This window comes from Equus przewalskii, chromosome 10 (genome assembly GCF_037783145.1).
Source record: "Equus przewalskii isolate Varuska chromosome 10, EquPr2, whole genome shotgun sequence".
NCBI lineage: Eukaryota > Metazoa > Chordata > Mammalia > Perissodactyla > Equidae > Equus > Equus przewalskii.
In genome coordinates this window covers 41,678,411-41,705,849 of record NC_091840.1, presented here as the reverse complement: position 1 = coordinate 41,705,849, position 27,439 = coordinate 41,678,411, and the positions used below count along the sequence as shown (strand labels likewise).

Sequence of the window (27,439 nt, the reverse complement as noted above, 5' to 3'; positions counted from 1 at the left end):
AAGTCAATTGACCAAATAAGTGTGGGTCTATTTCAGGACTTTCTATTCTGACTGACCTGATTGTCTATCTTTACAACAATACCTTGCCATCCTGATTAGGCTAGCACTGGAGTAAGTCATGAAATCAAAATATTGTAAGTGAACCTTGTTTCTTTTTTTTAAGATTGCTTTTCTCATCTAGATCCTCTGCCTTTTCATAAAAACTTTAGAATCAGCTTGTTAATTCCCCCCAAGCCCCAGAAAAAAGTCTGCTGTGGTTTTGGCTTGATTTTGATGTGTGCTTGAGAAGAAGGTATACCCTACTGTTGTTGAGAGCACCGTTCCGTAAATGACAGTTAGGTTGGGTTGGTTGTGTTTCAATCATCCATCTCTTTAGTGATTTTCTATTAGTCCTGTCAGTTACAGTCGTCCCTTGGTATCTGCAGGGAACTGGTTCCAAGACCACTGCAGATACCAAAATCCACAGATGCTCTAGTCCCAAGGATGGGCTCGCTGGGTGGGCATTAGGGGGCAGGAAGAGAAGAGCAGGGTCGCCCCTCGGTCAGTGATCTAGGTCCCCCAGGGCTTTGTGAGAGGGAGAACTTCATGGATGGGGACAGAGCAGTTCCTCATCTGGTTGTTTTGCAAGTGGCTGTGTCACACAGCTGGCAGTGTGTTAATCTGAGATGGATATCTTTGAAACGGATGCCTCAACGATCAGCAGCTTATTGTCAGGCACTTACATCACCTTTTCCACAACAGCCACATCATTTGACCTGTCCACCAACAGTGCCGAAGTTTTCCTTCTCCACATCCTAAGCAACCTGTCACTTTCTGGTTTTTTTGACAGTCGCCATCCTAACGGGTGCGAGGCGGCAGACTCACACTTTGAACAGACCCTTCGGTCTACAGTGCAGAGAACACAGAGCCTCAGACAGATGTCTGGGGCTTTGAATAACAGAGCTCTGAGAGGGAACTTTCCCAAGGGCTGCCTCTCACTTCCTTTAGCCCAGAGCAAGGGGATCATGGTGACCCCACAGTGATGCCAATCCACTGAGGTCAACTGTGCCCTGGCACAGTGTCTTGAAGATGCCTCCCTACTGTCTTAATTAGAAAAATCACTGGCCTTGGGTTTGACTGTCAGACCTCCCTACAGGGTAGGGGCAGAGGACCCTGGGGCTCTCCGTTTTGGGCTGAACTCACTGTGACTCGCCTCCAAGGTCCATGGTGACAGCAAAGTGCTGATTTGCTCCAACTTCTGCTGTCCCTGTGTCTCCCTGGGCTCTGGGAGTTTGTTGCTTTTTTAAAAGAACTTTATTGAGATGTTATATATGCAGAGTAAAATGCACAGATTCTAATTTGCTGGCTGAGCTTTTACGTACGTAAACAGTTGTGTGACCACCATCCAGATCAAGCTCAGAACACTTCCAGCCCCAGAAGTTTCCTCGGGCCCCTGCAAGGGAAATCGTCATTCTGACCTGTGAGCACAGCATGTACTCACGTGTTTCTGGCTTTTCTGCTCAACCGTGAGATTCATTGATGTTGTTTCCTGTGTCCGTGGCTCCTTTTGATTGCTGAGGGTATTCCATTGTGCGAATACTACAATTTGCTTCCCCTTTCACCTGGTGGTGAGCATTTGTGTTTTTTCCAGTTTGGGCCTATGGTGAGTCAAGCTGCTGTGAACACACATGTGCGTCTTTACCTCTCTTGGGTAAACGTCTAGCCGGGACATAGGAGAAGTAGATATTTGACTTTGATACAATCTGCCAAGAAGTTTCCAAAGTTATGTTATTTTACACTCCAACCTGGCAGTGAATGGGAGTTCCAGTTGTTCTATATGCCAATCAATGATGACATTGTTCCTGGTGTCCCAAAGAACTTCCCTTCCTTTCCCTCTTTTCTTCTCCAACTGTGCTGTCTGCCCCTTAAATCCTTTCAAACTCTGGTGGATGCAGGAATATAGTGGGGATGGAGGGTGAGCAAGGGGACACGTGGCCTCAGTCTATAGAAGTGTCTCAAAGAAGTCTGTCTTTGCAAATTCTGGGACATCAAGCCAGGTGCCATGAGGAAGAGGGGTGTAGACAAATGTTCGGCCTAGGGTTTCCTTCTACCCACCGGGGCCTGAATGACCCTGAACTGCTTCCCTTGGCTTGACCCCTGGGCCTCTGCCTAGCACATTACAAGGAGCTGCTTGACTTCACCCTCCCCCTCCCCACTGCCCGACCCAGCCTATCCTGCTCAACGCTCTCACTCAATCCTGTCCCCTAACCAGGTGCTAGAGCCAATGAAGGACAGTTTATTTAATATGTCTCCCCCACCCCCATGTCACTTGGAATGTTCTCTTATGTCCAAGACTTCTCCTGTCTCTCCATTCTGAAGCCCAGAAAAAACAGAGAAGAAAAGAAAAGAAGGAGATAAACTCGTAGAGAGATGCTCAGAAGCTCCCAGGGCACCACAATACTCCTGGGCGACAATCTCCATTATGATGTTTTCTCTTTGCAAACATTTCTTTCTACATGATTATGTTTTTGTACAAGAAATAAAATCTTAAAAGGGAGAAATACTTTTCTGAGACCCTAAGTATCCTCCTATAGCTCAGGCTGCCACTAGTGAGCTGTGTGACCTTGAGCATGGCCCTTAGACTCTTTGAGCCTCAATTTACTGTGTGCCAGATGGGAATCACCAGGCCTTCCCACCACCACCACCACCCTGGGCACAGGCATGTGCAGCCCCACAGGCCCTGTCAAGTAGCCCCACTGCTTTCTGGACACTGACAGAGCATCCTCAGGAGACAGTTACATACTAATGGGCAGTATCATCTAGAAACTCAGTCATGTCAGTGTGGTCAGGCAGTTTGAACCTCTATGACCAGATATGATTCAGTCTCAGGGGGGCATCACAGGAGGGGGGAGGAGGAAGGGTCAGTGGGGTGGGCAATGTCCACTTCCCTCTCCCCGGGTCCCACCATCACCTTACCTTCCCCGGGACTCTACCCTTCTCTCTTTCTCTAGATCCACCTCCTCTTGCTTCTGGCTCCTCCCCATTGAATAACTGCCAAATCGCATTAGTATCTATGTCTTTGCAAAGTCCTCCCCAGTGCAGATGACTGGCCGGCTGGTGTGAAAAGCAGTGGTGGCCACAGAGGTGGCGGAGAGATGGCCAGCAGCACACAGCCCCCCTACCTGAACCCAGTGAGTGCCGGGCTGTGGGCATGGGGTAGAGCTGGCCCGGGGGAAGCAGCTCTGGGGCTCTGAGGAAACAAATCTTGGGAGGCAGGGGGCAGGGGAGGGGGGCATCCTAAAGAGAACACAAGAAGGGCAGGAATACCAGATGGGGCGATCCTGACACAGCCTCTCCTCCACACTGCTCTCCCCTGTGCCTCTCAGGACTGGAGGGTGATGAGCATCAGGACTCCTGCGTGTGACAAAGGGTTCCTCAGCTCCCTCTGGGGGGTCTGATCCTACTGCTGGTGGAGGGGGTAGAAGACAGGCGTGAGTAGTGATGAGAAGAGTGATGCTTTGTTTGCATGAAGGGCAGTAAACAGGACTTCTGGGGAGGATGACAACCCAGCATGGCAGTCGAGGGAACTTACGTTGGTGTTGGCCTTCCTGGGTTCAGACACCGACTAGCTGGATGACCTCAGGCAAGCTCCTTTGACCTCTGTGGGCCTCAGTTTCCATGTCTGTAGAATGGGGTGACCCTGTCCCCCTCCCAGGGTTGGGGTGAGGATGAAGGGAGGCAGCATCTCTAGGGTGTCTGCACATGCCCGGCACACACGGGGCTTCGGAAGGGCTCGGTGTTGGCAGGAGTCTGGGCACAGCAGGGAAGGCCCCCGAGGAGCTGGTGCTCCCTGAGGTGAGGTCATCAGGCCAGGGCTGGTCCAGGGTGCCCGCAGAGGGGCCGTGTCGGGAGTGAGAGGAGTGGGGCTGTCCCTGCAGTGTGGGGCACAGAGGGCGGCCTTTTGCACCTTTGTGCCACCTGTGTGGAGGCCCTGTCTGCAGGCGGCCTCATTTCAACCCCGTGAGGCTTGTCATCCCCACGTCACATAGGGAAGAACTGCGGCTCAGAGAGGTTGGGGCCACTGGACACAGGTCCCCGATGGTAAGAGACAGAGAAGGAAGGTGCCTTGATTCACCCCAGTGGAGAGAGGTGCCCACAGAGAGCGATAATGGGGAAGGTAGGAAGGCAGCAGGGCCTCCAGGGCAGAACGTGTGCCCCTGGGCGTGTTCTCCATCAGTTGGGGATCCTGGAGCCCTGGCCAGGCCCTGCCACTGTATCATTCTGGTGACTGGTTTTTACTTTCTAGTCCTTGGATTCAAAAGCCAGGTTTTTCAAATCAGAAGGACAGTCCTCCCGTGGGCAACAGAGAGCTCAGACAGGGCTTTGGAGTCCGGACAGGAAAGGGGACTGGTGTGGTCCCCATGGGCACCAGGAGCTCCCTGGGGACCCGCTGACCTCCAGCAGCAGGGACCATGCTGCTGCCTCCAAAGTGCAGCGGGAAGGGCAGGCGGCCAGCTGTTCTGCTCAGTCCCAGCTCCCCAGAGGGCCTGGACGAGGCTGTGACCACAGACAGAACAGGACTCGCTGTTTGGTCTGGGGAAGTGCTCAGTGAGCCAGGAGCCAGGATGCCAGCTGTGTGGCTTTGGGCAAGTTACCACACTTTTCTGTGCCTCGGTCTCCTCATCTGTGAAGGTGGCACTAACAATGGCCTGGGTTGTTGTGAGGATAACGAGGTAATGCAGACAGGGAAGTTCGCCGCCAGAAGGGCCTCGGGACCTCTGGGCAGCAGCGCCCTCTGGCGGTAAGCCTCGCACTGCCTCCTGTAGGTGAGCCCCCTCTGCCAGGCGGGCTGGGCGCCCTCTGGTGATACTGGGCCTCCAGAAGGAGGCTGCCCACCCTCTGGCCTGTAGGGCCTGACTCTGCTGTCTGCACTTCTGGATAGGAAGGGAAGGAAAACATTCTCAGGCTCCAGGCACGGCCAGAGGAGAGAGCAGTTCTGAGCTGGCACAGGGATGAAGTCACCCTGATACCAACAGCAGCTGCTGTCAGGGCTTTCCAGGTGGCTCCTCATCTAATCCTCCCAAGACCACAGCCAGGCTGGGGCTCTGGTGCCGCCGTCCCACGGAGGGACGTGGGTGCAGACAGGTCAGTGACCGCCCAACAGCAGAGCTGCCAGCACGGGAGCTGGAGGCGAGCCCAGGCCTGTGGACCAGAAAACCAGCACAAAAACCACCCTCCTGTGCCATACAGAGCAAGAGTGAGTGTTGTTGCCTGCCGAGATCCCTGCCTCACACACACTCACACGCAGGAAAACACACTCACACACACACTCACGCGCACACACTCTCACACATATACACTCACAGACACTGGTCCAAATTCCATAGCAGCCTAGTGGCCAGGCTTAAAACAACACAAATTTGTTGTCTCAGTTCTGGAGGTCAGAAATCTAAACTCAAAGTGTCAGCAAGCCTGTTCCCTCCGGAGGCTTCAGTGGAGAATCTGTCTTTTCTCTGCAGGTCGCCCCCTTCTCTGCGACAATCCAAGGGGGTCTCCAGGAGGGACTTCAGATCACTGTCCGTGGAACTGTTTTAGCCTCCAGTGGAACCAGGTACCTGGAACTGTGGTTTCTCTGCAGCCTCGCCCGTTAGCAAACCATGGTGACTGTCAGCTCAGGATGGTTCACCCAGCACCCTCCAAGCTGCCTGCACCTGGACATGCCGGATGAGTATGACCTGGCCCTTGCCAACACTGAATGGCACGACTGCCATCTGCCAATAGCGTGCTGGCACCATTAACATAGAGTCCCCGTAGACATAGGGATGACGGGAGCTCTCAGCCTAAGGAGAGAAGCAGGCAAGCCCAGAGGCAGGTGATCATGTTACAGGGTTGAACTCTGCACACTATGACCCGGACGTGCAAGATCTCCCTTCCTCTGTTTCCCGTAACTGCCCTCGTCTACCTCAGAACCACCATTTGGCTAAAGTTGAAATATTTAAATTTGCCATTAAATGTAATTTGATAAAGTTCTCACACCTGGAGTTTCACATTTGTTCTACGCCTCCTATTTTATCTCATTTTTATTTTATTTTTTGGTATGTCTCCCTTTTTAGACCTTGTCTTTGTTGGTATAGTTCCATCAATTTCACATGTGCTTTAAGTTTGTTCTCTTCTTTCCTAATTGAGCAGACGTGGGCCGGCCTCCAACCAGTGTCCACCTGGTGCTGAAGGCTCTTCTAGGCACGTTTCCCGACTTCCATCTTTGACACAAATTTATAATTAGTTTCCAAGACCTATGCTTCCTCTATCTGGTATCAACACTTTACCCTCTTTCTACTTATTTTTAAAAAGTCACACTGTAAATGCAAAATGCAATAATTGCACAAAAATACACTAAGTGGTAATTAGGTGAACAGAAAAGATGATGACAGACTGAGGATCACTGGTCGCATGCAAGTTCCCAGACAGACACCAATCGAAGGTGAGGCCCCCCGTTCCCGCCACTGGCGTAAACCAGGCTACAGGTGACTCTCTGATTTCCCTCGTCTAGGTTTGCTGTGAACTTTCAGACTGGCCGCAGTGACGATGACATTGCCTTCCACTTCAACCCTCAATTTGAAGAAGGCGGTTATTTGGTCTGCAACACGAAGGAGAAAGGACGCTGGGGGCAGGAGGAGAAGAGGCACCTGCCCTTTCAGAGGAGGAGCCCTTTTGAGCTCAGCTTCCTGGTGCTGAGCTCATGTTTCCAGGTGAGCAGGAGCTCTCCTCCCCTCCCTCCCGCTGCCTGTCCCCTCAGCGCCAACAGGCCTGGGGAAGAGCCTTGAAATATTCACACCCATTGAGATCTGGCTGATTAGACAGATGACAGGACCATTTCCTTTAAGGGTGTTACTGATGGCTGCAGTCTCCGTTTGCACCTTCACCTGCATCTAAAGGTGCCCCTGTTGCTTCTTTTCCTCAGGGAATAAGAACCAGACAAGTCACCATGGGCTTTTTTGGCCTCCTGGGTCTTTAAAGTCCAAATTCATTCTGTTCCTCTGCTGTATTTGTTGATCCATCCAGGTCCCTGAGAACATCATTTTTTGGCAACATTGTTGCAGCCTTTCTCTAGGTTCTAGTAATGCCTTAGTTTTGCAAGGGGTTGCAAATTGCTTTTGCAACAGAGTCCTGTCTCTGGGCTTAGGAATATGGGTGGCAGTGTGTATATCCGTATGCACACATCTCTGTGAAGGTGCGTGTTCCCATCCCCTCCATGTGCAGCCTGAGGTCGCCTCTCCTCTGTTCCCTATGAACATTTTTACACGTATTTAAATAACACCCAGGTGAGCTATGATTAGACGCACAAACCTACTGCAATAAACGAACAACCATAAAAACTAAAAAGCCAACAACAAAAGCAAGGCAGAGATTGAGTTTGGATCACAGGCATGTTCCTGTAACTGACATACCTCTGAAGCCTGGTGCCCCTGACCTACAAGAAATGGATGGTCTTAGTTTCTAGAAGCAGGGGTCCCAGAGGCCCAGGTGTGCTCCCCGCCCGGGCCTGGGACCCCTCTCCTGAAACACGTGCTTGTCTTGGCAGGTGATGTTGAACGGGAGCCCCTTTGTGCGGTACCCACACCGTGTGCCCTTCCACCGCGTGGACACCCTCTCTGTCACCGGCACTGTGCAGCTGTCCTCCATCAGCTTCCAGGTCAGATGGTCCACCTGGCACCTGTCCCAGGGGCTCAGGGTGGGCTCAGTCTAGCTGTGTCTAGGCCCTGTTGGGTGAGCCCAAACCCCATGTGTGACTCTGGGGATAAACCTCCAGCTCCCGTGTCCCATCCTTCTTGTGTCACTGTCTCTGTCTGGAGCACCTGTCTCCATCTCCCAGACTTCTAAGCCACTCCTCTCTGTCACTCTCTATTTCCACCCGGGTTAGGAAGCCGTGTGGGTCCAGAAAGAACCAAGGTCTAGGAATCAAACTGAATCCAGCTCAGATTCCAGCTCTGCCATCCTCATTGGCTGTGGGATCTTAGACTAGCGACTTGGCCTCTCGCAGCCTGTTTCCTCATCTGTGGAAGGGGCATAGTTGCTGCTGCCCCACGAGTTTTTGTGTAAGTTCACAGAGCAATAAATGTCAGAGGTTGTGAAATGGACCACATGGGACTACACCAGGGTCTGCTTGACCTTCTCTGTGTTTTAAAAGTTTTGCACGTGTTGCCAACATCTAAAAGGTCAGAGAAGTTTTGCAAGATGAGAAAGTTCTCGAGCTGGATGGTGGTGGTGTTTACACAACAATGTGACTGCACTGTAAACTTAAAATTGGTTAAGATGGTACATTTGACGTATGTTTTACCACAATTTTTTTTAAAAAATCAAGAAATATCACATGCAAATCTTGATTTCTGGACTTTCCGTGAAATTATGAGGACTGGGGTATGCTGGGCCCACATTCCTGCAGGGCCCAGGAGGCTGGATTGGACACGTTGTTACCACTTTCGATATTTCCATTCGCTCCTGAGATGGGGACAACACAGAGAAGCCCTCAGCGAATATCAGCTCCTCTCTCTTTGGTCCTCATCTCTCATATTCCTCATATTCAACTGTTTCCTCTACAGGGGTGAGAGAGAGAGATGGAGAGAGAGAGAGAGGAGAATGAGAGAAAGAGAAAGGTGCATATATATAGAGAGAGAGAGGGGGGACCATCCTGCTGTCACCCACGGGAGCCTAATGATCCCCACTGCCCCTCCACGCAGTCCTGAAAACCCTCCCCACCCCACACCTGCCTGGCTCTCTCCTTCTGGCCCCCGTCCGTGCCTTTCCGCTCTTCTTTGGCTTCATTAATGCTTCTCTTCACCCCGTGGTGCCTTTTACTTTAACAGAACACCCGCACAGCCCTGTCCTGCCTGCCTTCTCCACGAGGCAGTTCTCCCAGGCTGCCCATTTCCCACACAAGCCCAAGGGGTACAAACCCCAAGTGAGTTAAACAAGGAAAGTCCAGGAAGTGGAGCAGTTAGCAGGAAGGTCAGAGGGTCCCAGGGGCTGGTTCCAGCCAGCAGGCCAGCCAGGGCCTAGGGCCCCACCAAAGGGTCCCTGTCTCCCTCCGCCAGGCACCCAGAGCTGGGACCCAGGAGTCGTCCTGGTTCTTCCCTCCCTCCCCTAATCTCTCTCCAGGGCACCAACGCCTCTCCCTCCTGAAACCACTGCCCTGGTCCAGGCCCCCTGACCCCACGTCACGAGGACCGTGGTCTAGTTCCCACTCCCCCCACACCCTCCCACTGCGGCAGTGACCTTCCTGTAAGCAAATCTGGTCACATCCTCTCCCAGCTGAAAATCCTGAAGGACCCACATCCTTCTAAACAGAGGCAGCCTCCCCAGCAGGACGTGCAGCATCCTCCCCAGTCTTGCCCCGGCGCACCTTCCAGCCTCAGCCCTCCCCGATGAAGCTCACGCATCCTCCACTGCTCACTCAAGGCTCACTGGGGCCACCAGATTTTCCACATGCTGTCCCGGGGCTGAAAGCACCATTTGCCACCTCACCTGCAGTCAACCCCTAAAGGCCCTTCAATGCTCTGCTGAAATGTCACTCCTCTGGGACGTCTTCCCTGGATGGGGAATCGCTGGATGCCCTGCCGCCCCGCCCCTCATGTCCCAGTGGACAATGTATATCTCTGTGCAGTGCCAGTCACCACATCCCAGTATAACTGTGCTTACGTGTCTGTCCTCATCACTCCATCCGCTCCTTCCCTCTGCCCCTGAGCCTTGCAGGCTGGGACTGTGGCTTGCTCAGTGTGTATCCCCAGCATCTTGCACAGTGCCGGGCACACAGGAGGCACCAGTATGTGAATGTGGAATGTGGTTTGCATGGGCAGTAGAAGAGGAAACCAGTAAGGGCAAGAAGATCAGTCAGCTGTGGGGGCACAGGGTCCAGGACAGGAAGGGGAACAGGGCCCGGCCCCTCCTTAGGCTCCTGGAGTAGTGGGGGCGGGGGAAGGGGTGTCTGTCCACCCAGCCTTCCTGTGGCCCACCGCAGTCCAGCTCGGGCACTTGCCTCCTGCCTCCTGCCACACTGGCTGCAGGACTGATGGGGCTCCGGGGAGCCCTTGCAGGGCAGCCCCACTTGGGCCCTGGCCTGGGGAGGACAGGGTGGGTGGACACAACCAGACAGAACTGGGCACCCTTTTGGACGTTATTGCTTGCTCCCTGGACGAGCTTGGGCAAGTCGCTGAACCCTTCTGAGCCTCATTTCCTCACTAGTGGAACAGGAGCTAAGCTTGCCTCCCTCAGAGAGCACTGGAGCCCGAGCCTCGTACACAACAGGCCCTCAGTAAATGCCAGTTTTCACCTTCTGGGAGAAATATGGCCCTGGAAGCAATGGGAGTTCAGGGAAGCTGGCTGGTCTGCATCAGACAGGTCCTCCTCTCCCTCTGGAGGCACCAATGGGGATGCTCCCCTCCTCCCACCCTGGCCCCACCCCCTTCCTAAGCACAGTGAACCTGGGAGGGTGGGGAAATCCAGGCCACAGGCTCAGGAAGGCTGATGGGAGCAGGAAGGAGGGGAGGGCCAGTCAGGGGGTCATTTCTGACCACATTTTTGCTGTGGTCTCACCCTTGTGTGGCACCGATGTAAACCGCCATTTTGATTTCCTCATCCCTTCAGACTCCAGGGATCAGGCCGGCCAATCCTGCTCCCACTTCCAGTCTGTTGTTCTCTCTTCAGAGCCTCTTCATTTTGGTTCTTCCTGTGGATTAAAAGGTGGAGGCAGGACAGGCATCAGGTCCTCCCTGTCCATAAGGAGGGTGGTGGACCCCCTGACCATCTGCCTGGCTGAGTGCTGGGGAGAGGAAGTTGGGGGTGGACCTTGATGAATTGGGAAACACCCAGAAGTCACTTCTTGGCTCAGTCCTCTGCCACTGTGGCAGCCACAGAAGACCGAGGCCCCACCTTCCATCCCTCCTGCCAAGTGAGGCTGTGCTGGAGAAACTCCACTGAGAAGAAAGACAGGCCAGGGGCCACAGTGCAGCCATATTTCTTCTCCAGAGGAAACCTTTGCCCCAACTTCCTGCCCTGAGAGAAGAAACACCCCTTTCTTCCAATTTAGGGGGTCTGTTTGGGGTCATAGGGCTGGTTACTCCCTCAGGATTAACTCACATCAGAGGATTGTGTTATGTGGTGCCCTCTGGGGGCAGGTGGTGGTCTCCATGCTGGTAAGGGCTGCTTAAAACCTGGTTTTCTTTCTTCCAGAAGCAATCAATGATTAACTCAAAGCTAAACGCCACTGAACAGATGTCACCAGTAAGTCTGAAAGCTCTGGTCAGCTCACAGCACCACAGCATCCCCCTTCCCCAAGGGCTGAATTCTCTGGTCCCAGATTCAGGGAGAAAGCAGTGTAGCAGGGCACTGGGGACATTGGGGAAGGGCCCTCTGCTCAGGCGACAGAGAGTGAAACTCTCCTGAGGACAGCAGAGTCTGCCCCAGGCTGGACTCACCCAGTCGCCCCAGACGCAGGTCCCCTAGGCACCAGCAGGAAATTGGCTCCTTCTGTCACTGAGAGAGAGTGCAGTGGTCCAGCATGTGGAGAGGAGGCCCTGCATCCTGAGGACGAGCCCCAGGATGTCACTGTTGCTCACAGGATGGAGCTGCTGCTCTTCCTCCTGCCAGTGCACATCAGACGGGAGGCCTGGAGTCAGTGGGGCTGCCCAGGGTGGAGGGGCAGGTGACTGGGATGGGGTCCAGGACATGGCAGGGAGTCCCGCAAGGCTGACATGAGAAGGAAGTGATGGAGAATCCAAGGGCTGAAGCCTCACAACCTCAGTGTCACATTGGAGCATCCCCTTTCGACTGTGTGGGGCCCGTGTGTGTGTCACTCCCACACTGAATTTCCTGGTCTCTTTTCAACAGAATCCCACACCCCTCCTATGGGCTATCCCAACCCAGCCTACATAACTGTGTTCCCAGGAGGGGTGGAGGTTTTGTCTCTGTTGGGCAGGGTGGGAGGCGAGGGGCAGTGCCAGCAGTGAAGCAGTCCTCTAGGAAGCTGAGGTTCCTAAAAACACCCAAGTAAACAAGAAGACTGTTAACAGGAGCTTCACATTTAAAATTGTCCCTTCATATGAACACACTATATGGCCTTCCCTTTCAGCCCAAGTGTCCTTTTGTGTCCGGCCAAAGGTATTTTCATGACAGTTTAAGCTCATTCATTTGAGAAAGGGTGGAAAGTTTTCATCTGGCATTTACCGAATCAAGTAAAGACGTCATGGAGTTCTTTCCTGAAAATATGTTACTCACAGGCATGGTTGTCAAACTCAGTTGACCGTCCAAATTTATGGAAATTGGCACAAGGTGTGCCTGCCGTGGCGGCTGCTCTGGCTGCCACTGGCTGACCTGGTCCTCTTCTCCCGACAGCTGATGCCTTTCTTCACCAGCATCCCGGGTGGCCTGTACCCCTCCAAGAGCATTGTCGTGTCAGGCACCGTCCTGCACAGCGCTCAGTCGTAAGCCAGGGCTCGCGGGGAGGAGAGACAGCCCAGGGTCATTCTGGCCATCACCCTGGCTCTGGGCAGGCGGGGGAGGGGCAGAGACCTAGAGCTCAGTGGTCAGAGGAGGTCCATGTGAGCTACCCACCCCCAGGTTCCACATCAACCTGCGCTCTGGGAGTGACGTCGCCTTCCACCTGAAACCCCTTTTCAAAGAGAAAACCGTGGTCCTCAACACACAGATCGATGGCTCTTGGGGACATGTGGAGAAAACTCTATCTGGAAAAATGCCCTTCACCCGAGGCCGGAGCTTCTCGGTAAGCTGCCCCAGCCTGCAGCTCAGAGGGGCTCTCATGGGGCAAATGGAGCACGGGTGGGGGTGTCTGGGGGCCCCTCGAATGAGATGGGAGCTGATGCCTCTGCGGTGAGGGCTGCGTACAGAAGAGAAAGTGTTCAACCACTGGTTGTTATTATTTTACTATTACTGTCCCACTGTCCCACATCTGCTCTTTACAGATGAGGAAACAGACTCACAAGTGCGGGTTACTGGCCTGAGGTCACACAGCGATAAGTGCCAGGTGGAGCCCCAGAATGAGGTGTCCTCCCTTTATTCACCCATTCATTCATTCCATTCACTCACTCATTCATTCCACAATCATTTCAGCTACTCTCTCAGGGCCCACTTTGTGCAGGAAGCACCCCAGGGGCTGGGGGTACAGCATGGAGCAGACAGACAAGGTCCTGCCCCACGGAGTCTGCAGTTTAGGAGGCAGAGGAAGCAGGAAAGAACGCACGGCCAGACCCTTGCTGATAAGAACAGGTGCTCTGCAGAAAGCAAACAGAATTGAGGGATAGAGTGAGCCCCGGGGCAGGGGCCACGCTGCCTTAGATGAGGACAGCTCTCCGAGGAGGCCACCGTGCCATTGAGACCCCAGTTGTAGAAGGAGCTGCCTGGCAAAGAACTGCGAGTGCGTTGGGGTGGGCAGTGGAGGGAGCAGCTGTTACTGCGGGGGCGGAGTCCTGGGTGTGGCCTGTCTGGGACCAGGCGACTGGGGCTCCCAGGTGGACAGTGAGGACAGAGAGGTGTGGGTGGGGCGGCTGAGGCCCGGCTCACACAGAGCAGGTGTTCTCAGCCCCGACCACACAGTCAAATCCCCAGGAGCTTAAAGAAGGAAAATCAATGCCTGGGCCTGCCTGAGCCATTGAGGGGGTGACGCTGGACCTCTCAATCTTTAAATATGCCTTGATACTCTCCACCCAGGGTTGAATGACAGATGTGGGCTGTGAGGGCTATGGAAAGGAGTTTGGATTTTAATACAGTGTTTTGGTGTGTTTCAAGCCAGAGGGTGATACACTTTGATTTCCAAATAGCTGTGTGAGTGTGAGCAAGATACTTAACTGCTCTGTGTCTTAGTTTCCTCATCTAAGAAATGAGCTAATAGTAACATCAATCTCATAGAGAAGTAAGAATGAAATTAAATTGTGTTTGTGACACACTTAGCATCATGCCTGGTGAGCAGGAAGTATGCAAGTGTCAGCCATCGAGATGGGGATGATGACATTTTCACAGACGTGCTCCAAGGGCCTCCTGGAGAAAGTTTGGGGTGAAAAGACAGGTTAGGAGGCTGGCGTTGCAGGAGTGCAGGCACAGAGCCCTCCTGTGCACCGGGTTCTAGGGATGTGGACTGACAAGCCAGCATTCCTGCCCTGGAGGCTCAGGGTCCAGCTGCAGAATGAGGATGGGGTGGGGACATGGCCTGAGGGGGCACCTGACTCGACTAGGAGGGTGTTAGGAGGTGGGGAAGGGAGGGAGGGCTCGCCTTCCTGGAGGGAGGGGGGAGAATCCTGAAGGGGGATGCGCAGTCATCTGTGGGGGCATGGGGTGCAGAGTTGGGAGCACAAGAGGAAGGGCATTCTGGGCAGTGGGAACAGAATATGCAGAAGCACGGGGGCAGGAGAGCCCGGGGCACGTTGAGTGAAGAATGAATCTTTCAGCGGGGTAGAAGGCAGGTGTGGGGCCTGCTCGATTAGGATGTAAGGAAGGCAGGAGGGAGGGAGACAGAAGCCTGCATTTAGGTCTGAGGACTTTACAAGTTGGTGCAAATGACGTGGCCACTGTGTCCAGGTGTGGATCACATGTGAAGCCCGTTGCCTCAGGGTAGACGTGGATGGTCAGCACCTGTGTGACTACAACCACCGCCTGAAGAACCTGCACGCCATCAACGTCCTCGAAGTGGCTGGTGACATCAAGCTGACTCGTTTGCAGACATAGGAGGGATCCCTGGCCTGGGGTCGAGGGCTGGGGCACGTTGCTGTCTGGATCTGCTCATCACCTCCACCTTCCCCGTCCCTGCCCCAGCCCCAGCCCTCCCCAGCCTGCCGAGGTCTCTTTTCTGGGGAGACCATGCCCTTGTCTGGTCCTGCTGAGATTGCAGACAGCCAAGAGTGCCGAGGGCAGCTGGCTGGGACCACCTTCCTTGGTCGGGGCAGGACCTGGGGTTCCAGCTGCCCCAAATCCCTCCCTCCGAGGAGAGGGGTGGTCCACACAGGCTGCAGCCCCAGGTTCAGTCCCCTTGGCAGAAAGGGAGGATGCTGGGCCTTCCCAAGCGCCTGGCCCAGGCCTACACCCTGTCTGCCTCTCAGCTGCATCCCCAGCCCTTTCAGCTCCAGTCAGTCCCAGGCCAGCTGCTCTTCACTCCCCAGGGGAGGTGGTCTCCTCGGCCCCTCCCTGTCTCCCAGCTTCAGCCTCTCCTGCACCTGCACCAGCCCTTCGCCCACTCCAGGAACGCTCCCTGATGACACCCCACTGGTTTCCTCCAACTGATGGGACCCCTCTCAGCAGGGGGCTCTCCCCTCCCCACGTCCTTCAAAGAAATAAAGAAAAAGGCTTGTTAGCACACATACGGGCTGGTTGTGGTTTATTAAATGTGCTTGGAGACATTTGGAGTCTGGAATTGGGGAGACCCTGGCTGACGGATTGAGAGAGAGAGTATGTTCTCATTTTGATCAGGGGCTGGGGGGGTCCTGTTATCAACACCCGCTCCCCGTGGGTCCCCCACAAACCCCACAAGGCTGTGGGAGAAAGCAGGCTGGGCTCAGGCCTCTTGGGCAGGAATCTGTGACGCAGGAAACTTGGGAACAGAAGTGAACCCAGGAAATAGCCCCGAGATGGGCCAAGGGCTGGGCCAGAGACCATGGGGTCTGAGGCAGGGCTGGGAGGCCAGATGGCAGGGCCAGCTCTTCAGAACCCCTTGTCCTAGTGGGAGGAGGCGGCAGGTGGGGTCAGGAGAAGCTGACTTGGAAGAAAAGCCTGTTTATGGGGTTCTGCTGTGGGCCCCTTGGCCTTAGTATTTGGGGTGTGTTGGGGAAAGTGGCTCCGTGTGTGGGGTTCTGCCCGCCGCTGAGCTAGTGCAGGGGGCCCGGGTCTGTGCCCACATGATGCCAACACGTCCTGCCACCTCCATCAAGAGTCTAGCACCTCGGGAACCAGGGTGGGGCTCAAAGCGTAGTCCTCAGCCCAGCAGCAGCAGCACCTGGGAGCTTGTTAGAAACACAGCAGCTCGGGCCCGGGGCAGACCTGCTGGGTCAGAGTCTGCACTGGGACGAGAGCCCAGGGGGTTTGCATACACGTAGGAGGGTGAGAGGCAAGAGGCTAGGTGACCACGTTCTTGACCTTGTCCTGGATGCCCTGCTGGACACTGGAGGCTGGCATGTCCCTCTCTCCACACCCCTATCCCCCTACCATCTGAGTAGGAGCGGGGAGGGGAGAAGTGGGCATGGAGCCAATGAAGCAGAGACCAAAGCCAAGCTGGGGCCAGATTTGTCCAGACCCCACTGAGCACCCGGCTGAGTTCCTTCCTCGTTCTCACTGGAGAAGGAAACCTGGCTCAGCCCCTGAGAAGCCTTCCCCAGGGAAGATGTGTGTCCTTCACTCTCTGTCCAGTCCTTGACACACAGCCCAACCTCACCTGCTTTCTCACCCAGATGCCAAATCCTTGTTGGCTACACCCACGTGCCACAGGCGGCCCCAGAGCAAAGTACAGTGACTTTCTAAGTCGGGGTGTGGTCCAGGCCTTCACTAGAGAACTGGCATCCCGTGCAATGGCACCTGCCACAGCCCCAAGCGAGAGGCCTCCTGGGGGAGGTGAGCTCAGGCCCTGCAGGCGAGCCTGTGCTCCCTCAGCCCATCCAGGCTTTCAGATGTGTGCACAGCTCCATGTACTGCCCCTGTACCTGGGGGCCATTTCAGAGAAGCAGTGTGGCCAAGCTGGTATGTCCCATTGTGGGGGATATTTGTCCAGGCTGTGGCACCACCGGTGCCCACTCCTACATAATTTAGGGCTGCTTTCCCTATAAAACAACTGCTCACACACACACACACACACACACACACTGTGGTTAAAATACAATGCATTTCACATAAATATCTTCATCAAGGAGTCATACAAGGAAGGTCCAAGTGCCTGTAGGAGCAGACTTGGGTTTGCTTTTCTTAAATACAGACTCATAAATAACTGTACTTGGGGCAGCTAATACAGAGTGGTACGACAGCTGCCTGGTGGTCACTCCAAGAGGTGCAATCAGAAACCGGTTCCATCTGCTCCCACTCGATGTGCCTGGCATTGCAGATTGTCTCCAAGGGACCAGGGAGACCCAACTCTCCATTATCCAGGGACGGGTGGACTCAAGACAGACAGGAGGTTCCACTCAGTCCAGGCTATGACTTGGTATGTGGTCAAGAAAAGGGTTGGCGGGAAGGAGATGGGGGAATAAGATGTGAGGCTGGGGATAATTTCCCTCCATCTCCGCTGGCTGTAATCCAGAGTTGGCTCCGTCACTGAATTCTGTGGCAGCAGCTTTAACTTTTCCCTGGGGCTGATGGCACTCTGGGATGGCTGGGCTGCCCTGTGGCCCCATCCTTTCTCAGCTTGTAGGGAACTGTGGCACCAAAGATGTCTTCATGGTAGCGCTTCTGGCTCTTTACGGGGAAACAGAGACCAGTGTGTGAGCTCTGCTGCTCCAGCCACCTCTCGTTCATCAGGTCCAGGCTGGGATGAGCCCCTGGGGTTCCCCGCTTCCCTGTCACATGTACACCCCTGAGCCATTGCCTTCCCACTGCCGAGCCTAGATCATGTGGGATCTAAACTGGGATCTTTCCCTCCCATCGGCGCCTGCTGTGATGTGGACGTCTAAGCATCTCCCAAGGTTATGATGAACAGTGAGGCCTGCCCAGAACTTGTCCCTCCAGAGGCTCCAGGAAATGTGGCTCTGAGATAAATGCATTTGGGAGATGCTGCGTACTTGCTACCACCTTGAAGTGTCACGATGCACAGAGTATGTTAGAGGCTCTGAGAAGTCTTGTCATAAAGCAAGGCATTTGCCTCTGTTGAACTAAATAACAGACCAGGATGCAGAGTCAGGCCTCTCACTGCCCGGCCAGCCCTGACCTCCAGCCACCTGTAGGATTCCTTTGGGGTCCAAGACTGTTCTGAGCCTAACTCTGGAGTCCTGGCTCCCTGGCCCGTGCCCTTGACCTCCATCCCTAACCCACATGCAAGTTGCTATGCCTTAAGCTGGAAAAAATGGCCCCTGCCCAGCTCCTCACTCAGACTCAGATTAGCAGCCACCAGCTGCTTCAGGTTGTGGGTCGCGTCCCGGGCAATGCGCACGTCCCCACAGACATAGATGTGGCCTTGCTCCTCATGGAGTACGTGAGGCACCTCGCCAGCCAGCTGCTGGCGCAGCATGTCTTGAACGTAGACCTGAAACCAGAGGAGATGGTGGGTCCCGGCCCCTGCCGCTGGGTGAAAAGCTTGCAGTCGGGCCTGCTGGCCATGGGGAGGTGGGCAGGGGCATGATGGGCTGCACCCTCAGGAGCAGAGTGAGCACCCTCCCAGCCAGGACCTTGCACAGGGACCAGTATTGGGATGCGGAGGTGCACTGACACCCTGACTGGCAAGGGCTGGGCTGGGACTGTGGTGATGGACGGTCACAAGGAGCTGACCATCCAGTGGGGCTCCTGGATTGATTCAGAATTCACCAAGCTTCAAAGAGGCATCACTCGAGCCATTTCCCCTGCCCAGTGAGGCCCAGGTACCCACCCCCCATAGAAGGGAGCCTCTCGGGGCCGCCTGTCCCTGGGAACCCCACTGTCATTCAGAGCAGGGCACAGAGCCCTGGGCTCCCCATTACACAGAAGCCCAGAAGTCCATCGGCGACTCTCTGCTCTTGTTCCACACAAGATGCCAGTGACCTCAGCAATAGGCGTGGAGCAGTGGATCTGTGAGGAGCTCTGATGGGGCAAATTCACAAGGACTGAGCCAAGAATCAGTCCCAACTCCCCAGGCTCACACGGCAAAGTGCCCCCTGGGGCAGTAGAGCCCACGGGCCGTGGTGGGAGCAGCAGCTATCCTCCAGCCTTGCTGTGCTTGAGCGTGAAGCTGGCCTGGACCAGCTCTCCCTGGGTAGTCACATATCCTGGGAGGAGGACCTTCACGGGGCTGGGCACTGGGATGAACCCACTATGTGCCCCTGACTGGGTCCTGAACGTCTCAGGCCCTGTCTCTTCTCCTGGAAGAGTGAACGTAATATCTACCCGCCTCCCTTTAGAGCTGAGGAGATGAAGGCTTAGAGGTGTGAGGGGCGTGTGGGGAGCCAGGCATCCCCCATAGTCTGAGCTTTGAAGGCTCCCCCACTACCCCAGCAGCTGCTGCCTTTACCTTGGGCTGGCCAGGCGGGTGAGGACAAGCTGTGTGCACCTCATGCAGCACCCCTTTCCGGGCCATTTCCAGCATCTCCTCCTGATAGAGGTGGTCCTCATCTGGGTGGCTGCACCCGAACATCAGGGTCATGGGGCCACCTTGGAGCCCTGCAAGACCCAGCGGGGTGCAGTTACCAGGGTGGCCACCAAGGGCGGGTCCCAGCTCAAGGCCTGAGGAGCTGGGGCCTCAACCAGAAATCTCATTTCATCCCCCTAAGCATCCAATGTAGTACTTTCCCACTTTACAGATGAGGAACCTGAGGCCCAGGGTGTTCAGATCACTTGTCCACACAGGCTGAGGCAAAGTTGGGAGAGGGGCCAGTGACTGTTTGTTGGGTGGTGGCACAACTCTCCCACAGCTCCAGTCCTGCTCCCAGGCGGGTGCTGGTCAACAGGTGCCCCCTTCCCACCTCCAAGGAGCTCTCCAGCTGTACCTCTCTTCTCGGCATCATGGAGCCACTGCAGTCAGAAACTGCAGAAGTGGGCGATGCCCATGCTAGGCCCTATGAGGGTGCAAGGATGGGAGTGGTCCTCAGGGAGCTAGAAGCCACCGTCACTGAGGGGGACAGAAAGAGAGAGGCCCCAGTCCTCAGGCACTGTCGACTGATGCACACACAGGAGAAGGACTGAGGACCTGGGGGTGTGGTTAGGGGTCATAGTGGTGGGGGGATGGAGACAATGAGCTCAAACAATTTTTCTCAACTCCTGCAGGCTGCTTCATTCCCCTGTCTAGAGACACCGTCACTTCACCATGGGGACCCTTTGTGAAAAAGCTGGGCCTCATTGTTCCCTGGGCTCCACCACCACTGGCATCTCTGTCCATGCCCCTGCTAGAGACTTGGCCATACTCTATAGCAGGAGATAGAACGGAGAGGCCCAGTGTGAGCCCAGTGCCTTCTCATGGGCTAAGGGGCCCAGAATGGCACCTAAACCCCAGATCCCTCCCTTTCAACCCAGAAGTCCCATGGCCCAGTGACTCCACATTGGACAAACCAGAGGGGGACTTAGCTCCGCACAAAGCAGCTCACGGGGTCAAGCAGCTTCAGGCTACAAAACCATGTGCTGCAGATGCCCTGGTGCAGGGGGGCCCTGTCCATCGGCAGGGATAGGACAGATCTGACAACATCGCCCCCTAGCGCCCGTGCGGCACCTGTCCCAGCAGCTCCTGCCACACTGATGTGCCTCCTCCAACAGCCCTCTCAGGAGCTCTGCCGGCTTTAAGGAGGGGCTGTTTTCCTCCTGGTTCTGAGATCCACCCTCTATACACCCAGAGCTGGTAATGGCTGGAAGGGACCAGAGAGTCTGAAAACCTCTCCTTCGGCCACTTCAGAAACTGGGTCTCAGAGGGAAAATGACCTGTACAAGGTCACTCAGGCAGCAGTGGAGTCAGGTCACAGCTCGGCTTCCCCGACTCCTACTCCAGTGCTCCCTCCAAGAGTTTCTCTGGGACTCGCCCAGCCTGGCACTCAGCTCCAATGACAGTAGCATAAAGTGGTCCCACAGGGTGGCCACAGTCACTGACCCAGAGCGTCTCCACGAGTATAGCCCTTGCTGGTAGGAGGCCTGGGTGATGGACAACCTCCTGAGCATTCAGTTGCTCTGAAATGTCTCTGTCTTCTCGAGTGACCCCTCCTGGGCTTGTGGAAGCTCCATCTTTCTCTGGGTTACATTCCCTTCTCAATGGCCCAGCATTATAGGGGACCTCCACCCAACTTGAGAAGTCCCTTTGGTTTTCCTCTGGATGGAATCTTGCTCTCAAAGCATGTGCCTGCCTGTCCTCTCTTGATCTGATGATGGAGACTTGGTCTGGGCTGATGGTCTCCGGCAGAGCAATTAGGCCTCTGCCCAGTTTTTAGAAACTGTGTGACAGTGCTGGTCCAAGCACAGAGGGCTCTGAGGTGTGGGCTAGCTCCCAGCTTTCCAACCCACGCAATGCTCAGTTATGGAGGGCACAGCAGGGGCAGGGTTCATCCAGCGGAGGAGCCCGCCCTAATTGACAAGGTTTAGACCTTCTAGCCTATGTGAGCCCATCCCTCATCCTCTGCCCTCACAGCCCCTGCGCTCCTCTTCCTAGCACCCACATAATAAGAGTCATCTATTTCCATGCTCTCTCTTCATTGTCCCCTCTAGATGGGAAGCTCCAAGAAGCAGAGGCAACATGTGCTGTTTCCACCATGGTTCCAAGCACAGAGACCTGTGAAATACATGACTGCTGAGTGAGTGAGTGAGGTAGTCAATGAACAATCCAGACAGGATCACCCCTGTTTTTGGCTGGAATGTCAGGAAGATGAAGACTCATTGGCCTCCCACTAAGAAACAAGCCCGGAGCTTAGGAAGTTTTAGAAGATGGATGGTTTAGATGAATGGATAAATGGACATAGTGACAGATGAGTAGTTGAATGAATAAATTAATGGGAGAATGCATTAACTCACCTGCTGCTTTCTAGGCCCAAGTCTTTGCGAAAAGTGCTGAATATCATTATTACTATCATCTTCCTAGCTAATTCGATCCCACTAAATCGTCCTCACAGTAGTATGACAGCAGAGTGAAGCAGGATGGTTAAGAACTTGGACTCAGCAGTCAGACAACTTGGGTTTGAATCTCACTTATTACCTGCTAATAGTGTGGCTTTACGCAGGTGGCTTAACCTCTTTGTGCCTCAGTTTCCTCACCTGTAAAATGCACACAGTCCCCATCTCACATGGTTACCGATAATACACATACAAAAGGGTTAGCTCAGCGCCTGGTTCATGGTAATCCCTCCCTCTCACCTCCTCCTTCTGTGAACAGCAAAGGTGAGTGTTTAACACATGAGGAGACAAAAGCTCAGAGATGTTGGAGAGCTGTCTGTAAATAGCAGAGTTGAACGGCCCCAGAGCCTCTGCCCCAGCCTTACCTCAGGTGTGGTACGGGAGCACAGCTATGGTGAGGTGGACCTCTGTGGGTGTGCGGTCCCTGGAGGAGCTGATGGAGTAGCACCGGGGTTTCAGAATATAGAGATGGAAGGGCAGGAAGCCAGCAGACACCCGCAGGGACGGGAACTCCTCCAGCAGCTCCAGGAATGTGGGGCTGTTGGTGAACTTCCACTTGTTGTACTCCGAGGGCTGAAAGCCAAGAGCAGTGTGAGCCACTCAGGGTTCCTGCCCCACACTGAGGGAAGAGGCTGTCACAATCCGGTATTAATTCATTGCTTTATTCGTTCCCTCCCTCAACAAACACTTGGAAGTTCCAGGCGCTGTCCAGGGTGCTGAGTTGACAAAGCTGGAAATGGAACCATTCAGGTATTGGGGGAACTCAGGCCAGCGAGTAGCATTTACTGAACTCATGTGCTTAGAATGTCACTGTCAGCCACTTGTGGGCAGGAATCACATCTTTTTTGTAATCTAATTTGGGGCAGGGCTTTGGAATCATACAGACCTGGGTTCAAAGTTTGACTGGATTCGAACTGTGGGACCTGGCCCCAATTACTTAATCTTTGTGACATGAGGATAGTATAACCTACCTTGAGGGGATGCTGTGAGAATTAAATTAGAAATTGTGTGCCAAGTTAATACACTGTACCCACAGGATAATGGAAGTGGAGGTGCCTGGAATCAGCATAATTAGCTATGAAGGTGATAGTAACAACGATATTCAGCACCTTTTGCAAAGACTTGGGCCTAGAAAGCGGCAGGTGAGTTAATGCATTCTCCCATTAATTTATTCATTCAACTACTCATCTGTCACTATGTCCATTTATCCATTCATCTAAACCATCCATCTTCTAACACTTCCTAAGCTCCAGGCTTGTTCCAGGCTTGGGGAATATAAGACAGACGAGAAATAGCAGCTCTCCTTTGCTAGCTAATTTCTGAAGAAGCACTTCGGTTGTGTCCTGGAGACACTCAGAAAAATTCAGTTCAGTCAATGCAACTGTGTCCTAGAGATGGGATGAGAGAAGATGCCTGACGTCTCACCAGCCTTGGACAGTCTCACTTTGGAAAGCTGGGGTGGATCCCCATCAGAGCTTAAAGAACAGCTCTGAGCTCTGGCTCCCCCAACTCTGGAACCCTGTCCCTGCCTCACCGGCCAGCCCTGACCTTCACCTGACACGGGGTCTCCAGCCTCTGGTCTTGGCCTCTGGGCCAGCTTTCAGAGCAGCAGCTGGTTTGGGGGAGTTGTGATGTCCAGGAAGTAGGTGAGGGCCTGGCTGAGAGCAGGGGGTCAGCCACTTGTCCTTGACCCAGTAGCTGCCTGGATACAGATGGAAGAAATCGGAATGGAAAATGAAGCCCCACTGAGGCCTCTGGAGCAGACACCGTCCTCCTTCCAGCTGCAGGGGAGAGAAGACCCTGAAGTCCTGGCTCCATCAACATCAAAAGGGCTCATGTGCCTGGCTCATGTTCAGAAAAGTGGTGCCCAGAGATAGGGCTGCCAGGGAAGGGTGATCAGCAGCCCTCCAAGTTGACACGATCCTGCAAAACTAATCATGCACCAGAGTCCTGTCCCTCTCTGACCCAGATCTGAACTTTAGCAGGACTCCCACAGGTGAACTACAGACTCACAGTGACTAAATCCACCAAACACCGATGTATGCCACAGAGGCCAGGTGTCCATTCAGAGAAGAGCCCATGACTGCAGTCCCCTGGGGTGCCACACCCAGAGGTGCTGGGTGAGCAGCAAAGCAGCGCAAAGTGAGGGGGCAAGTCACAAGGAGTCTCCAGAGGCAGTTTACAGGGTGGTCACAGTGTGGACACTGGAGCCAGGAGATGTGGTTTCAAATTCTGGCTCTCCACTTACTAGCTGGTGACTGAACCCTCTGAGCCCTGGTCCCATCTCTGTGAATGAACATGATCACAAAACCTGTCTCTCTGGGCTTGTACGAGCATTGTCTGAAATACTACATGTGTAATGGTACTGTGTCTGGTAAACAGGTGCTCCATAAATGGTAAAAGTATTAGTATTATGTTATTTCATCTAGAAAGAAGGCCTGATGAGCCACATCTGTCTCCCTACAGTCGTAAGGACTCCCTGTCCCCTTGTCCCCGAGTTTCAGGCTCTCTCATTTTCTCCTGGACAGTGGGGGTCAATGCCAGACTCTGCTTCTCTGACCGTCACTTTCCTATTGTGGCCACTCTCTTTAGGGGGGCACAGTCTTTGGAGGTGTTATTATCACTGAGGACACCAAGGCCAGAGAGCTAGTCCTCTGGGCTGGGAGGCCTGTGATCATTGATTTCATTAGCTCTCCTCTCCTGGGGCCTGTCACCCCTGTGCTGTGCTCCCCACACAGACTGAGAGCCTCCCCTCGGCACAGGAAGAGGGTGCTCCGGACCCTCCCTAGGACAGCATCTGGGGAGGATGGCCAGGAGGAGCCACACTCGCCTGTCACCTGTGACCTGCCCCTGCCCATTGCCCAGGGAAGTTGGGGGCAAATGAGACCCTTCATGGTGAAACAGAATGAAATTAGATGGCATGAAAATGCACTGAGGTTATAAACTCTGGGATCCGAGGAGACCCTCAGGGTGTGTTAGGCCCCTTCTCTGACCCTCTGGACACATGCGCATTAGCCTGTGGGACGTGGATGTTCCTCCACCCCTGCAGTTATTTGGTGCCAGGAATTGTGACGGTCGCATGTGTATCCACTCATTTGTTCTTCACAACAACCCCACAAGCAAGGCTCTGTTACCTCTATTGTAGAGACAAGGGAAGAAATCCTGAGAGGTTGACTCCTGTGCCCAAGGTCACAGCTAGTAAGTGATGGGGCAGGGACTTGAACCTTCAGAGCTCACCCTTTTTACACTGTTTCCACATTTCTCTATTATGTCACCAAGCAAGCTGCACACACAGGTCTTTTGTGGGGACTAAGAGACGATGCATGTAAAATGCTGGCATATACTAATTACCTAACAAACACCAGCAGCTACTATTATTATTATAATAATACTGATTATGACTATTGCTGCTTGTCTGCCTCCTGTTCTAGGTAATGTGCTGTCTGAGCTTCACTGAGTTTCATTCCCCAGATAGTTTAAATCCCTCTCCTCAGGCCGAGACCTGCCCTGCCGGGCTCTGCTAATGGGAGCTCAGCTGGAGGGAGGAGCGGGAAGGGGCTGGGGGCCAAGCCAGGGGGAAGCCTGCCACCCTGCCCTGCTAGGGTCCCTTCTCTGCCCCAACTAGGGGTCCTCGTGTCCTTCCCCTTCCAAGCCAAGCCTCTTCCTTCCTTCCCCTTTCCTCCAAAGAAGTGTCCAGTTTCCATTCCTGATGGAGAAGGAGTGACTCAGGCAGCAGCACCTGTGGACAAAGGGCCGGCCTGGGTGCAGGTGGGGCTCATCACTGGGTCTCAGGGAGTCACTCCCAGGAAGCCTGGCTGCCCTTTGATTGGCCCTGTCCACAACCTGGGTGCCAGAGCCCATGTGAGCCTTTGCCAAGCAGAGGCTAAGAGAAGGAGCGTGAGAGTTGGAGCAGGGCCTTCTCTAAGGCAGCGGGATGATTCTTCTGTTGGAGCATGTTGTCCGCATGTCGATGCTCCACCTTGAATTCCCAGGCCACTGGGAGAGTCAGCCCGGGCCTGGAGGTGGTCCGGTCCAGGCTGGAAGACGATTCGGCGACCTCATGTTGCATGGTCTCTCCTGGGTGACATATGGCATCTCTCCATCCTCACCATCTCTCCTGCTGACATACAGAAGGGCCAGTTCTGTGCTTTTTTTTGCTTTTTTTTAATTTTGAAATACGCACGGGATTGAGTTCCTTGGGCCTATCTCAGGCTATTTCTTAGAAATTTGAGGTGGACTTCACAATGAAAAGCACAGCACCCACATGTATAGAATGGTGAGTTTGACAAGTACATACATGCAAATAGCCCCTTCTCTTATTGAGATAGAGATCGTTTCTATCACCCAGAAAGATCCCTCTGGCCCCTTCTCAGGCCACCCCTACTCCTCCAGTGGCAACCAGTCTGATGTCCTTCGTCACAGATTTCTTGTGTCTGTTCTAGAACTTCCTATGAACGGAAGCATTCAGTGTGCACATTTTGTGTCTGCCTTCTTTTTCTCAGCAGAACATTTTTGAGACTTCTCTCTCTTGTTCATCAGCGGTTTGTTCTTTTATTACCGCATGGTGTTCTGTTGTATGACCGCACTAGGATTGTTCATCCATCTGTTTTCCGTTGGACACTTGGGCTATTTATGAATAAAGCTGCGATGAAATTCTTGCACAGGTCTTTGTGTGGACATATGAGTTTATTTACTTTGAGTAAATACCTAGGGGTGGATTTTCTAGGTTATAAGGAAGTCATGCTTAACTTTACGGGAAAGTACCAGAACAATTTGCAATGTGGGTCACCGTTGTGGTGTGGTTTACCACTCTCCCCAGCAGTTAGTGAAGGTTGCAGTTGCTCCATACTCTTGCTAACATTTGGTGTTGTCAGTCTTTATAACTGTGGCAATTTTAGCCGGGTAATGAACAGGAGTTTTTAATCTGATGAAATTTATGTTTCCTTTTTTTTTCCTTCATGGTTGTGAGGTTTTGGGTGCTGTGTGGGAAGGCCTTGCCCATCCTCAGGATACAGGTAGCCTCCTCTATTTCTTTCCTAAAGGCTGTATAGTTTTAGGTTTTACATTTCCATCTATGATCCATTTCTAGATTATTTTTTGTGTGTGGTGAGGTATCGATCAAAGTTCGCTGTTTTCCATGTACATAACTAGAGTGTGTAGCACCAGTTGTTAAGAAGGGTTTCCTTTGCTCATTGAGTTGCTTTGGTGTCTTTTTTGAAAATCAATTGACCAAATAAGTGTGGGTCTGTTTCAGGACTCTCTATTCTGTCTGACCAAATTGTCTATCTTCACAGCAATACCTTACCATCCTGCTTAGGCTAGCATTAGAGTAAGTCATGGAATCAAGATAGTGTAAATGATCTCTGTTTCTCTTTGTTTAAAGATTGTTTTGATTCATCTAGATCCTCTAACGTTTCACATAAATCTTAGAATCAGCTTGCTAATTCCCCCCGACCCTCAAGAACACAGCCTGCTGAGATTTTGATTTCATTTTGATGTGTGCTTGAGAAGAAGGTATATCCTACTGCTGTTGAGAGCACAGTTCCACAAATGACAACTACATTGGGGTGATAGTGTTTAAATCATCCAACTCTTTAGAGATTTGCTGTCTATTTGTTCTATAGATTATTGATTGGTTCCAGGACCCCCACAGATACCAAAATCCACAGATGCTCAAGTCCCAAGGGTGGGGTAGCTGGGTGCGAATTAG

The 27,439-nt window shown here is 53.5% G+C and overlaps 2 protein-coding genes and 1 pseudogene across 2 annotated transcripts in view; 2 read left to right on the top strand and 1 right to left on the bottom strand.

Annotated features, from left to right (window-relative positions):
* LOC103567002 (nitric oxide synthase, inducible-like) overlaps positions 1 to 27,439 on the top strand; it is a 198,907-nt gene that overhangs the window by 88,412 nt on the left and 83,056 nt on the right.
* LOC103544046 (galectin-9B-like) lies at positions 3,011 to 15,336 on the top strand. Its single transcript, XM_070560865.1, has 8 exons — positions 3,011 to 3,170; positions 5,499 to 5,590; positions 6,530 to 6,728; positions 7,562 to 7,672; positions 11,206 to 11,256; positions 12,367 to 12,455; positions 12,592 to 12,754; positions 14,563 to 15,336. Exons 1-8 carry the CDS (start codon positions 3,135 to 3,137, stop codon positions 14,707 to 14,709), a joined length of 888 nt encoding a protein of 295 aa, XP_070416966.1. The 5' UTR covers positions 3,011 to 3,134; the 3' UTR covers positions 14,710 to 15,336.
* Positions 16,831 to 23,810, bottom strand: LOC103567974 (nitric oxide synthase, inducible-like; annotated as a pseudogene).

Coding starts and splice junctions, on each gene's coding strand:
- LOC103544046 (XM_070560865.1), top strand. CDS start 3,135: ATGGCCAGCAGCACACAGCCCCCCTACCTGAACCCA. Junction 6,729..7,561: donor TGCTGAGCTCATGTTTCCAG/GTGAGCAGGAGC, acceptor TTGTCTTGGCAG/GTGATGTTGAACGGGAGCCC. Junction 12,755..14,562: donor CCCGAGGCCGGAGCTTCTCG/GTAAGCTGCCCC, acceptor CACTGTGTCCAG/GTGTGGATCACATGTGAAGC.